Source organism: Oncorhynchus tshawytscha, linkage group LG08 (assembly GCF_018296145.1).
Source record: "Oncorhynchus tshawytscha isolate Ot180627B linkage group LG08, Otsh_v2.0, whole genome shotgun sequence".
Taxonomy (NCBI): Eukaryota; Metazoa; Chordata; class Actinopteri; order Salmoniformes; family Salmonidae; genus Oncorhynchus; species Oncorhynchus tshawytscha.
The window spans coordinates 73965542-73979753 of NC_056436.1; the positions used below are offsets into that span (position 1 = coordinate 73965542).

The window sequence follows — 14212 nt, forward strand, 5'->3', positions numbered from 1 at the left end:
CGGTGCACTGGCGTTGCGGTGCGGTGAACTGGCGTTACTGCTGCGGTGCACTGGCGTTGCACTGGCGGTACTGCTGCGGTACACTGGTGTTACTACTGCTGCGGTGCACTGGCGTTACTGCTGCGGTGCACTGGCGTGCACTGGCGTTACTGCTGCGGTGCGGTGCACTGGCGTTACTGGTGCGGTGCACTGGCGGTGCGGTGCACTGGCGTTACTGTTGCGGTGCACTGGCGTTACTACTGCGGTGCACTGGCGTTATTACTGCGGTGCACTGGCGGTACTGCTGCCGTACACTGGTGTTACTACTGCTGCGGTACACTGGTGTTACTACTGCTGCGGTACACTGGCGTTACTACTGCTGCGGTGCACTGGCGTTACTGCTGCGGTGCACTGGCGTTACTGCTGCGGTGCACTGGCGTTACTGCTGCGGTGCACTGGCGTTACTGCTGCGGTACACTGGCGTTACTGCTGCGGTGCACTGGCGTTACTACTGCGGTGCACTGGTACACTGGCGTTACTACTGCTGCGGTACACTGGCGTTACACTGCTGCGGTGCACTGGCATTACTACTGCTGCACACTGGTGCACTGGCACTGGCGTTACTACTGAGGTGCACTGGCGTTACTGCTGCGGTACACTGGCGTTACTGCTGCGCTGGCGTTACTGCTGCACTGGCGTTACTGCTGCGGTACACTGGCGTTACTACTGCTGCGGTGCACTGGCATTACTACTGCTGCACACTGGCGTTGCTACTGCTGCACTGGCGTTACACTGAGGTGCACTGGCGTTACTACTGGCGTGCGGTGCACTGGCGTTACTACTGCTGCGGTGCACTGGCGTTACTGCTGCTGTACACTGGCGTTACTGCTGCGGTACACTGGCGTTACTGCTGCGGTGCACTGGGGTTACTGCTGCGGTACACTGGCGTTGCTACTGCTGCACTGGCGTGACTGCTGCGGTGCACTGGCGTTACTGCTGCACTGGCGTTACTACTGGTGCACTGGCGTTACTGCTGCGGTACACTGGCGTTGCTGCGGTACTGCTGCGGTACACTGGCGTTACTACTGCTGCGGTACACTGGCGTTACTGCTGCGGTACACTGGCGTTACTGGCTGCTGCTGCGGTACACTGGCGTACTGCTGCGGTACACTGGCGTTACTACTGCTGCGGTACACTGGCGTTGCTGCTGCGGTGCACTGGCGTTGCTACTGGTGCGGTGCACTGGCGTTACTGCTGCGGTGCACTGGCGTTACTACTGTTGTGCACTGGCGTTACTACTGCTGCGGACACTGGCGTTACTGCTGCGCACTGGCGTTACTGACTGGCGGCGCACTGCTGCTGCGGCGCACTGGCTCTGCTGCGGCGCACTGGCGTTACTGCTGCGGTACACTGGCGTTACTGCTGCGGCGCACTGGCGTTACTGCTGCGGCGCACTGGCGTCACTGCAGCGGTACACTGGCGTCACTGCAGCGAGGTGGATGGAAGTATTCAGAGTCAAATAAGTTGTATTAGTTGCCTTTTATTAATAATAATCCAAGATACACACATTTGTTTCAAATAACATTTTATTCTTAATGATTACTTTACTGATATCCATTTCAAAATCCTGAGCACAATATTCATTTATACAACATTTTGTTTGATGATTTTGGTCTTCATAGCCAATATGATTGTACTTCAAAGGCAACATACAGTGTGTAAACTTCTATTTGATATACACTCCGAGAGGAGAACAAGCTCAGACTACCGATAGCTGTGACCGTCCACAGAGATGTCACAGAACTGCATGCAAAGGGGACCACTCACACAGTCACTCACAGTCACATAGTACTACTGAGAGTCAAGTTCAACAGAATCAAGTTTAGAAATGGAAAACATTGGCACCCTCTTATCAGCCAAAATACAACTGCCTGAATATTGACTGTAATTTAGTGGCAAAAACACTTTCTGTGATTTTCTCACTTCCTTGACGTCTTGTGTTTCAAACTGAGAGACCTCACTGAGCTAAACACCCTTCTACTCAGATCCCTCAGCGAGCGTGAGCGTGTGAGGGGTGCCCTACTTGGAGGGGATGGAGAGAACGATGGGGAGGAGAGAGGAGGAGAGAGGGAGGGACAGCTATCATCTAGGCTCTGAGAGCTAGAGAGGTGGAAGAGGTTGGCAGTAGAGGACAAGCGCTCCTCTTCTTCTGCTCTTCCTCCAAACACCAACGGACGAACCCCCTCCACACTGAGCTCCATACCTCTGCCGATGTCCAGGGAGGAGGTCCACTGTGCCCCCCTCAGATACTCTTCTTTTAGGGCTCGAGGATCCAGCACTTCCCTCTGGGACTCACTGCGGAACAGAGCCTGTCTGGACAGCCTCAGGCTGGAGCTACGCTTGTCCCAGCCACCACCACCACCCTTCCCTTTGCGTTTTGAGGCACTGCTCTCTTTCTGTCGCCTCTCTGTCTCTTTGTTGGCCTGCTGCTTCTCCTTTTGGTAAATTTCCTTCTTTCTCCTGATCCCCTCTCTCTTCCACCTCTCCTTGTTCTCCTCCTCAGCTTCTTTCCCCCATGAATGCCCTTCGAAGTCCCTCCAGAGTTTGTCTGCCCCCTTCTTTGGCGTCTGGGCCGTGTCGTGACTGCCTTCCTCTCCCCAGTTGCTGCTGTAGCACCTCTGTTTCCTGTGGAAGCTGCTCACCGTCGATGCCCTCACCAACTCCCTGGACACATGCTTCCCCTGGTAGAGCCCCTCCCCATCCACCCTCTTCCATCCTTCTCCCTCCCCATCTACCCTCCATCTACCCCCTCCACCCCCTGCACACTGCCGTAGCGACCCCCCTCTGGGCCGGATGCCGCCCCCTTGTGGTGAGCTGCTGTCACTGATGCGAGGCAGGGAGCACTGGAATGGGTCATCCCGCCGGAACACAGAGAATGGAGTAGTGGCTAGGGGGGAGGGCTGGAGAGGGCGGGGTGGGGAGTGTACCCTGGGGTGGTCACGAGACGAGGGGGAGGAGGCAGTAGAGGAGGAGGGGTCGGATGGGGAAGGGGTTTGTTGGCAGTGGAAGGTATGTGTGTGGTGGTGGGTGACATGATGATGGGTAGATGGATGGGTTGAGGTTGACTGGTAAGGGTGATTAGGGCTACTGGAATGGGAACTGGAGGAGTTGGTGACACTGAGGGACAGATGGATCGGCCTCTGGGGGTCGAGGTCAGTCTCGTTACTGGCATGGAGGTGGCGGACACTGGAATAATCATCATGATGAGACTGGTGGTCATTCCGGCCTGTCTGGCGGGAGGAAGGGGAGGAGCTTTGGCCTTTAAACTCTGACCCCTGACCTTTTCTCTCGGTGTCGCTCTGGAAGCAGTCAACATCCAGCTCCACACCCTGCTCCATCAGCCCCACCACCACAGCCCGGGGCAGGCCAGAGAGACGGGAGATCTCCCCCACCATCGCTGAGTCCTCGCTGAGCATACTCGGGCTGGCGTCCGGGGCATTGACGCTAAGTTGACTCATTGTCACTTTCCCTGGTGAAGAATCCAATCTACTCCAGTCCAGTGAGCGGGAGAATCCTAGACCTGACCCAGCCCCTGACCCGGTGACCTCCAGAGAGCTCCGGTGATTGAGGTTGGAGGGACAGGTTGAGATGCGTGGCCTCACCCTCAGGGCAGGGGTGGGAGTGGCGGCGCTGGAGAGGGAGGAGGTGGAAGGAGAGGGGGAGGCAGTGGGGGTAGCATGGTCACTCTTTAATACACCACTAGTGCTAATACCTTCCTTGGAGTTTGAGTCTAAACCCAGGTTTTTGTTCAGATTGGGGCTGAGGTTGAGACTGAGGTTGAGATGGAGGTTGATTTTGAGATCTTCTCCTGTCACTGAGGGCAGGTGGCCCAGGTTTATGGAGTTCCTACTGGCCTTCTTACTGATACTGCTGAGGCTGACCCGTGCAGAGTTTCCCAGAAAAGACTTGCAGGGCGTCACACTGCCCCCTGTCTGGTTGGAGGGGGTACTGCGGTTCTCAAAGGCCGACAGCGACTGAGTGGAGCCGTGGCCAGGGGTTCTGGGGCCCCTGTGGGAGCCTTGCCTGGGGATGGCGGTAAGGGTGGTGTCAGGGGGGGCAATCCGGCTTCGGTACTGGCGGGCCAGCCTGGTGATGTACTGCTCCAGCTGGGTGAAGGTGGAGGGCTGAGGAGGCTGGGGGGGGCGGAAGAGGGGAGTGGACTGAGATTCTTCAGCCTGGGTAGAGGAGTCCGGACTCGGCGAGAGGCGAGGGGAGGGAGAGGGGTCCTGACTGTAGGTGAAGAGGGGGCTCTGGAGGGCCACGGCATGGAGGGGGCTGGGGTACGGGTACACCTCCTTGGTCCTCCGGGACACCAGGTCAGAACAGAACCTGGGGTCGAGTTGGGGTCGGAGGTCAGGGAGCGGGAGGAGGGAGCCGGCATGGGGGTCACCCAGGCTGGCGCACAGGTCAGACAGGAAGAAAAGGCTGTTCATTTCCAGGTCAACTGGGATCAAAGGACGAGAGACAGAAAGTTCCACAGTCAGCTTATGAAGAAGCAAAAGCATTTATCTAGGACTATGGTCCCAGGACTCCCTGGAAAGCAGTGACATTTATCTAGGACTATGTTTCCAGGACTCTCTGGAAAACAGTGACATTTATCTAGGACTATGTTCACAGGACTCTGGAAAACAGTAACATTTATCTAGGACCATGGTCCCAGGACTCCCTGTAAAACAGTAACATTTATCTAGGACCATGGTCCCAGGACCCTCTGTAAAACAGTGACAATTATGTCTGAATGGCCTGTACTGGTTAAATACAGATTAACTGTACTGAAGAGTGAGTGCATTTATATTTATCTGACCCGTAGACACTGGTCTCCTATCAGTGATCTCTGTGGTCTCCTCAATGCTCTGAGTTCTTGGCTGCTGCGTGGCCTCCGGCCACTGGGTGTCTCTGTGGTCTGCAGAGAGAGCCCGCTGCTCCCACAGCCTGAAGGCTCCCCCTGAGGGTGGTCCTGGTCCAGCCCGGACTAGCCCACCTTTTACTGGACCCCCCTGGGCCAGGGATGCCTCACTGGACACAGAGTAGCAGGAGTCTGATAGGGAGCTGCCACTGACTGAATAAAAACCTACAGAAGGATGGAGGGTGGGAGAAATAAAGAGGGAGGAAGAGTGTAGCCCCAGAGAGAGAGTGCAGCCCCAGAGAGAGAGTGTAGCCCCAGAGAGAGAGTGTAGGCCCAGAGAGACAGTGAGAACGTGGTCACCAGAAAGAGTGATTAAGTGGTGTTAAGAAGATAACAAGAGAGGGGTAAATAAAGGAACAGGGAGAGGAGAGGGTTAATATTTCATATGGCTTTTCAACATGGTGTCTCACAAAGTAAACGAAACTGTGTTATTGGCCAAAGCCAGGCCCAGGTTACAGAATGGGCATGCAGGGCTGGAGGTCAGGGCCCCTCCAGATAACATATGAACACATCACAAGCCCCCTGGAGGTACTGTAGGTGCCCCGGGGCCCCAGAATTGGTAGTCCGGCCCTGGCCAAAGCCCTATGGGTGTCACAGACCACCCCCAAATTACGCCCCCATGGTACGATCACACAACCACACAGCCCATTACCTGAGCTGGGCCTGGAGTAATAGTCCAGCTGGACTGCACCATCAAGGTCTGGGGGTAAGAGCAGGTCAGATGGAGCATCCCAAGACAGGGTGGAGCAGCGTGAGTTATCCCCATCAACTCTGGAACGAACCGGCCCATCTCCTCCAAAGTTCCCCCCACTGTCCTTGTCCAACGTGCTGGTGTGGCATGGTAACACTGTTTCTGAAGGAGAAGAGGGAACCTGAAAGACAGAAAACAGGGGTATTCAGGTCACAACTTGTCTTTAAAGAGATGATAATTAGAGAGTGGTGTAGAATGGATCTATAATGTTCTTATTTACTAAACACTGATGTCATCAGCCTTACTGGAAGTTCTAGAACACTCGTGAACATGATGTGTTCTTTCTCCTCAAAAGCCAATAACATGACTTTCTTCTTACTTAGATGTGATGACCCTTGACCCCTGCGGTGATGCCCTATATTAGCCGGATAGGGTTATGGGGTGGAGGGGACAACAGGGGGCATTGTTCACAGTCAGGCCTGATCAATCCGCCGTTACTACGGAGATAAACAGGAGACAAAACAGGTGACTCATACTGCCTAACTGAGAGGGGAAGACAGGTCTGTGTCCCAAATGGTACCCTATTCCCTATGGGGCCCATAGGGCAATGGTCAAAAGTAGTGCACTACATAGGGAATAGGGTGCCATTTAGGATGCAGTCTCCCTCAGAGGGGGAGAGAGGGGGACTTTAAGGAATAATAGGGGAAGACAGATGACTTAACAAAGAGCAGTGGGGGCAGGAGGAGAGGGGATAAGGGAGGATGACTGGGGGGGGGTGGGGTCAGGAGGAGGAGGGGGGGATAAGGGAGGATGACTGGGTGGGGGGGTCAGGAGGAGAGGGGGATAAGGGAGGATGACAGGGGGGGGATGGGGGATCAGGAGGAGGAGGGGGATAAGGGAGAATGACAGGGGTGGGGTCAGGAGGAGAGGGGGATAAGGGAGGATGACGGGGTGGGGTCAGGAGGAGAGGGGGATAAGGGAGGATGACAGGGGTGGGGTCAGGAGGAGAGGGGGATAAGGGGATGACTGGGGGGAGGGGGGATGACGGGGGATGGGGGGGTCAGGAGGAGGGGGATAAGGGGATGGGGAAGGATGACTGGGGGATAAGGAGGATGGGGGTCAGGGGCAGGAGGAGGGGGGGATAAGGGAGGATAACGGGGTGGGGGCAGGAGGAGAGGGGGATAAGGGAGGATGACGGGGTGGGGGCAGAAGGAGAGGGGGATAAGGGAGGATGACTGGGGGGAGGAGAGGGGGATAAGGGAGGATGACTGGGGTGGGGTCAGGGATAAGGGAGGATGACGGGGTGGGGTCAGGAGGAGAGGGGGATAAGGGAGGATGACGGGGGGTGGGGTCAGGAGGGGGTGGGGGATAAGGGAGGATGACGGGGTGGGGGCAGGAGGAGAGGGGGGGGAATAAGGGGATGACGGGGGATGACGGGGTGGGGTCAGGAGGAGAGAGGGGATAAGGGATGATAAGGGAGGTCATGACAGGGGGTGGGGTCAGGAGGGGTCAGAGGGGGGATAAGGGAGGATGACAGAGGGGTGGGGTCAGGAGGAGAGGGGATAAGGGAGGATGATGGGGTGGGGTGAGGAGGGGGGGATGGGGTCTGGAGGAGGAGGAGGGGGGATAAGGGAGGATGACGGGGTGGGGTCAGGGGGAGAGGGGAAAGGGGGGATGACAGAGGATGGGGTCAGGGGTGGGGGCAGGAGCAGAGGGTGATAAGGGAGGATGACAGGGGTGGGGGGAGGAAGGGGGAGGAGGATGAGGGGGGGCATAAGGGGTGAGAATGACATGGGGGTGGGGGCAGGAGGAGATGGGGGATAAGGGAGAATGACAGGGGTGGGGGCAGGAGGAGAGGGGGAGGAGGAGGAGGGGGGGGATAAGGGAGAATGACAGGGGTGGGGGGGAGGAGAGGGGGATAGGAGAATGACAGGGGGGGGGGCAGGAGGGGGGGATAAGGGAGAATGACAGGGGGGGGGGGGGGGATAAGGGAGAATGACAGGAGGAGGCAGGGGGGGGATAAGGGAGAATGACAGGGGTGGGGGCAGGAGGAGAGGGGGATAAGGGAGAATGACAGGGGTGGGGGCAGGAGGAGAGGGGATAAGGGAGAATGACAGGGGGTGGGGGCAGGAGGAGAGGGGGATAAGGGAGAATGACAGGGGGTGGGGGCAGGAGGTGGGGGGGAGGAGAGGGGGATAAAGAATGACAGGGGGTGGGGGCAGGAGGAGAGGGGGATAAGGGAGAATGACAGGGGGGGGGGGCAGGAGGAGAATGACAGGGGTGGGGGCAGGAGGAGAGGGGGGAGAATGACAGGGGGTGGGGGCAGGAGGAGAGGGGGATAAGGGAGAATGACAGGGGGTGGGGGCAGGGAAAAAAACTTTGATCCTGCTTATCTCTTCTTCTTCAGCTTACAAGCTTTGCTTCATTTTCTCTCTCTCTCTCTGTCTTCTTCTCTCTCTCTGTCTCCTCTGTCTCTCTGTCTCCTCTCTCTCTGTCTCCTCTCTCTCTCTCTGTCTCCTCTCTCTCTGTCTCCTCTCTCTCTGTCTCCTTCTCTCTCTCTGTCTCCTTCTCTCTCTCTCTCTCTCCTCTCTCTCTCTCTGTCTCCTCTCTCTCTCTCTCCTCTCTCTCTCTCTGTCTCCTCTCTCTCTCTGTCTCCTTCTCTCTCTCTCTCTGTCTCCTCTCTCTCTCTGTCTCCTTCTCTCTCTCTCTGTCTCCTCTCTCTCTGTCTCCTCTCTCTCTCTCTGTCTCCCTCTCTCTCTCTCTCTCTGTCTCCTCTCTCTTCTGCTACTTTTAGTTAGAAAAGTCCTTCTCTAAGGGGAAGTGAGTGGGTGCTTGAGAGTGGAGGAGCTAAGGGGAAGTAAGTGGGTGCTTGAGAGTGAGGGAGCTAAGGGGAAGTGAGTGGGAGAGCTAAGGGGAAGTGAGTGGGTGCTTGAGAGTGGGGGAGCTAAGGGGAAGTGAGTGGGTGCTTGAGAGTGGGGGAGCTAAGGGGAAGTGAGTGGGTGCTTGAGAGTGGGGGAGCTAAGGGGAAGTGAGTGGGTGCTTGAGAGTGGGGGAGCTAAGGGGAAGTGAGTGGGTGCTCGAGAGTGGGGGAGCTAAGGGTGAGCGAAAAGAGGAGAGTGAAAGAGTGAGTGAGTCAGGAAGAGAACAGGTGTGATGAATACCCCGCTCAACCCCCATAATATCTTAAAGCTACCCCCTCCTCACCATAGCTACAGCTGCTCTCAATTCAATTCAAAGGGCTTTATTGTCATGGGAAACACATGTTTACATTGCCAAAGCAAGTGTAATAGATAATATTACAAAAGTGAAATAAACAGTAAAAAATAAACAGTTAACATTACACTCACAAAAGTTCCATAGGAAATGAGACATTTCAAATGTCATATTATGTCTATATACAATGTTGTAACGATGTGCAATGCTCTGGTTCCTGCTCACTCTCCACCCACACAACAGACCTAGCAGAAGAACATTCAACTCATCCAGAGCCTGCCTGCCTGCCTGCCTGCCTGCCTGCCTGCCTGCCTGCCTGCCTGCCTGCCTGCCTGTCACACTCTAAAACACAAATAGCAAATGCCCTAAGATTCGCTCGCACACTAGCGTGCACATGCACACAAACACACATATAGAAAGCGAGCTCATACACACACACTGATAACCGTCAGGGCCATGTACAAACACACGTATAGAAAGCGAGCTCATACACACACACTGATAACCGTCAGGGCCATGTCCAAACACACGTATGTAGAAAAAGCGAGCTCATACACACACACTGATAACCGTCAGGGCCATGTACAAACACACGTAGGGCCATGTAAACACACGATAGAAAGCGAGCTCATACACACACACTGATAACCGTCAGGGCCATGTACAAACACACGTATAGAAAGCGAGCTCATACACACACACTGATAACCGTCAGGGCCATGTCCAAACACACGTATAGAAAGCGAGCTCATACACACACACTGATAACCGTCAGGGCCATGTACAAACACACGTATAGAAAGCGAGCTCATACACACACACTGATAACCGTCAGGGCCATGTCCAAACACACGTATAGAAAGCGAGCTCATACACACACACTGATAACCGTCAGGGCCATGTCCAAACACACGTATAGAAAGCGAGCTCATACACACACACTGATAACCGTCAGGGCCATGTCCAAACACACGTACACCCCCACTCTTCCATGGACATGAAGTTACCACAGTGTAAACTCCTAGTATGAGATGAGGAAGAGAGAGAGGCAGGTGGGGGCCCCTCCGTTCTAACACTACTGTAATATGATGTCCTTCTATGTGAGACAGAGACTCAGTCATTTTCCCTAAAGGTACAATATGTCCACACAATGCAAAGACAAATGACAGAAAATACTCCATTAAGAATGACGGACCACATAATATGAACGTATAACATACTTTTGTGACGTACTTTCATGAAGCATCTATGTAGGGCTTACGAACACTTTATGAATACTCTATAAAGCCTTTATAAGTTATTTTCAAAATGGGAAGCATCTTGTTTGAGACGTTGGGAAAGATAGGCTACATTATTAACAGCACTTGCAGGCAGATATTGGTTATACACCTGCATGCTATGCATTATTAATGAATTCTGTTGACTGTCACTGAAGAAGCAGAGGAGACGTTTCAATCCAAGATAATGCCCTCTGACGTCATGTGTCTCTGTGTGGGCTGGGGGTTGATATAGGGCCAGCAATACATGTCATGGTGCAAATGTACATGGAAGAATGCTGGTCAGGGTGATCACAGTGTGGGCTTTGGCAGCCAATCAAGTGTTGATGGGGTGCAACGGTACTGTACCACTGTTACCCCACTGTGATAGTTCAAATAGCCAGAGAGAGAGAGAGAGAGAGAGAGAGAGAGGGAGAAAGAGAGTGACTAACTGCAGTCTGTATATCCAGTCACATTTCCCCTCTATCCTCTTCCCTCTCTGCTCCCCCTCTCCTCTTCTCTCTCTCTTCTCCTCTCTCTCCTCTCCTCTTCCCTCTCTCCTCTCCCTCTCTTCTCTCTCCTCTCTCCTCTCCTCTCTCTCCTCTTCCCTCTCTGCTCCCCTCTCTCCTCTTCTCCCTCTCTCTCCCTCTCTCTCTCCTCTCCTCTTCCCTCTCTCCTCTTCCCTCTCCCCTCTCCTCTACCCTTCTCTTCTCTCCCTCTTCCTCTTCCCTCTCTCCTCCTCCTCTTCCTCTCTCCTCTCTCCCTCCCTCTCCCTCTCCCCTCCTTCCCTCTCTCCTCTTCCCTCTCTCCTCTCCCTTCCCTCTCCCCCTCTCCTCTCCTCTCTCCCCTCTCCTCTTCCCTCTCTCCTCTCCCTCTCTCCTCTTCCCTCTTCCTCTTCCCTCTTCCTCTCCTCTACCCTCTCTCCTCTCTCTCTCTTCTATCCTTTCCTCTTCCCTCTCCCTCTCTTCTCTTCCCTCTCTCCTCTTCCCTCTCTTCTCCCCTCTCTCCTCTTCCCTCTCTCCTCTTCCCTCTCTCCTCTCTCCTCTTCCCTCTCTCCCCTCTCCTCTACCCTCTCTCCCCTCTCCTCTACCCTCTCTCCTCTCCTCTCTCCTCTTCCCTCTCTCCTCTCTCCTCTTCCCCTCTTCTCTCTCCTCTTCCCTCTCTCCTCTCCTCTACCTATCCCCTTTCCTCTTCCCTCTCTCCTCTCTTCTCTTCCCTCTCTCCTCTTCCCTCTCTTCTCTCTCCTCTTCCCTCTCTCCTCTCTCCTCTTCCCTCTCTCCCCTCTCCCCTACCCTCTCTCCTCTCCTCTCTCCTCTTCCCTCTCTCCTCTCTCCTCTTCCCTCTCTCCTCTCTCCTCTTCCCTCTCTCCTCTCCCCTCTCCTCTCCCCTCTCTCCTATCCCCTTTCCTCTTCCCTCTCTCCTCTCTTCTCTTCCCTCTCCTCTCTCCTCTTCCCTCTTCTCTCTTCTCTCTCCTCTTCCCTCTCTCCTCTCCCCTCTCCTCTCCCTCTTTCCTCTCTTCTCTTCCCTCTCCTCTCTCCTCTTCCCTCTTCTCTCTTCTCTCTCCTCTTCCCTCTCTCCTATCCCCTTTCCTCTTCCCTCTCTCCTCTCTTCTCTTCCCTCTTCCCTCTCTCCTCTTCTCTCTCCTCTTCCCTCTCTCCTCTCTCCTCTTCCCTCTCTTCTCTCCCCAGTGGGCAGAATTGGAGAAGTGATAACGTCTCATTTTGAAAATATCAACAGCAGAAGTAACTTGTCTCTTCATTTGTTGTTTGATATGCAAATCAGGTCTGCGTTGGCGGATGGAAAGGCAGCTACAGCGCTAGTCTCTATGGTGTGGGTGATGACTAATACCATTTAACATAGCTTAGGATGGATGCTGCTGAAAGCCACAGGGAACCTAGAGAATAAATCGATGCAGGGATTCTGAGAAGGAAAAGGCAGTAAGTAGAATGCTGTGCTGATCCATTCCCTCGGGATATGATGACCATGCTCTATTTGATTAATAAAAGGGAATGACTTGAGTTGTCCCTATTACTGGAGCTAAGTGACTGTTCACCAAACACTGTAACAACAAAGCAGCATGGTAGCCTAACCTACATGAGGTCAGGGGGTTCACAGACTATCAGGTTCAACTTAAGACTTCAAACTCAGGCTATGTGTAGGGCTATGTGTAGGGCTATGTGTAGGGCTATGTGTAGGGCTATGTGTAGGGCTATGTGTAGGGCTATGTGTAGGGCTATGTGTAGGGCTATGTGTAGGGCTATGTGTAGGGCTATGTGTAGGGCTATGTGACCTTCTGCATTCTATTCTTAGTATTGTACCAACTATGCAAGTGAATAACACTAACTTTATTCAATAGGTCTACAACTTACACTTGCACCAAGTTGTTTTACTATGGGGCTTTCCCAATCAAATAATCTTATCTCCCACAAAAACATCAACCTATTCCCATACTACAGTAGCCTATTTACAAAGACACTTGTTCTATACAGAATATAGAACTCTGTAGAAATCTACAGAATGACCTGACCTAGGAGTAGAATTGTGTCTATGGGGTGTGTACGACAGTGTACATTCTTTACACAGATACATTTCTATGAGATGTCCTTGGGGAAAACTGGAATGTGAAATAGATGTGGGCATTGACACTCATCATATTAGATCCAGAAGGGGACAGAACCATAACACCCGTTGTCTTCTTAACCTTGACTGATAAAAGACGGAATTAGAAGCAGTAGAGGCGGATGGATTGCTGTCAATTCTATTAGAATAATCAATGTAGCTCCGTGCTTATGACTCCATCGCTCAATCAGTGGAGAAGCGCAGCGCAGCAGTCTGTTTGATGGAACGGGATGGGAATGCCTTACTTGCAGATCAGCATGCATTCATATTTAATAACAACCAATCTTGTCAAGAGATCTGGGTCTACATACACACTGACCTGTTGCCTGCGGGATGTCGCAGAGCCATCCGAGGCTGCGCTCTCGAGGTTTTCCTCCTGTTGATCAGTGATGACAGTCACCGTGGTATCGGTGCTGCTGGTGTCTTTGAGGTCTAGTTCCGCATCGATCATATCTAGATGTTGTCCCCGGAGCAGGTCTAGCTCTAGGATTCCGGCCAGGGTCGCTTTCAGCCGCTCGCCAATCCGAACCCGCTCGGTGCCCGACCAGAGCGAATTCACACAGCTGCGGCGGCCAGCCATTGTGGCGGCTGAATCGGCGGTGTTTGAAGAGCTTGGTGAGCTCATGAGCTTGGTCTCAATCACAATGGGCTATGGTCCAGCACAAGTCAGTGCAACATATGTTCTGACAATCAACAATAGCAACATTGTATCCTCCCGCCCAGCTCAACCAATGATTTGTTGGCAAAATTGCCGAGCCTACTTAACTATATCTCACCCATAAGACTATAGGCTACATTGAAGCATGCTGACTAAAGATTCACATGTATAACACTAAGGAGATTATCAAATCATATTCCATCTTAATCCTCGATATTGGTTTCATATTATGATCACCCAACTGTAACCGACCAACAGGGAGGATGTCAGAAACCTGGTAGTGTGGTGCTGGGACAACAACCTCTCCCCAAATGTCAACAAGACCAATGACCTGATTGGGGACTTCAAGAAACAGGGGCTGCAGTGGAGAGGGTCAAGAGTTTCAAGTTCCTCAGTGTCCACATCACTGAGGACTTAACATGTCCCTCTCACACCAGCACAGTCATGAAGAAAGCATGGTAGTGCCTCTTCTCCCTCAGAAGGCTGATACGATTTGGCATGGCCCCTCAGATCCGAAGGAACTTTTACAGCTGCACCATCGAGAGCATCCTGACTGGTTGTATCACCGTCTGGTATGGCAGCTGCACCTGTAAGGTGACCTGTAAGGCCCTACAGAGGGTGGTTCGGGCGGCCCAGAGCGTCACTGGAAGTGAGCTCCCAGCCATCCAGGACCTTCATGCCAGACGGTGTCTGAGAAAGGCCTGTTCTCCATGCTTTTGCCATAAGATTGTTAAAAGGCTAACAACTACTGCTCCCCCCCCTGCGCTTCTGCTAAAATGATTATTGATTAGATTTATGATTACCACTACGCTTCTGCTAAAATTATTATT

At 53.4% G+C, this 14212-nt stretch overlaps 1 protein-coding gene across 1 annotated transcript; it reads right to left on the reverse strand.

The window, feature by feature from the left end:
* Positions 1-34: 34 nt before the first annotated feature.
* si:ch211-168f7.5 (serine-rich adhesin for platelets) lies at positions 35-13588 on the reverse strand. The gene is made up of 6 exons (XM_042326316.1): positions 13044-13588; positions 5598-5817; positions 4844-5110; positions 2786-4483; positions 2243-2542; positions 35-189 (listed from the first exon to the last, which is right to left on the reverse strand). Exons 1-6 carry the CDS (start codon positions 13347-13349, stop codon positions 35-37), a joined length of 2946 nt encoding a protein of 981 aa, XP_042182250.1. The 5' UTR covers positions 13350-13588.
* Between the last annotated feature and the right edge of the window lie 624 nt (positions 13589-14212).

What these genes read in the sequence shown, in the direction of transcription:
- si:ch211-168f7.5 (XM_042326316.1), bottom strand. Translation starts at nt 13,349, where the DNA reads ATGAGCTCACCAAGCTCTTCAAACACCGCCGATTCAGCCGCCACAATG. An exon ending in CGACATCCCGCAGGCAACAG is followed by an intron (nt 5,818 to 13,043) that starts GTCAGTGTGTAT and finishes TCTGTCTTTCAG; the next exon opens with GTTCCCTCTTCTCCTTCAGA. An exon ending in TTACTCCAGGCCCAGCTCAG is followed by an intron (nt 5,111 to 5,597) that starts GTAATGGGCTGT and finishes ATCCTTCTGTAG; the next exon opens with GTTTTTATTCAGTCAGTGGC.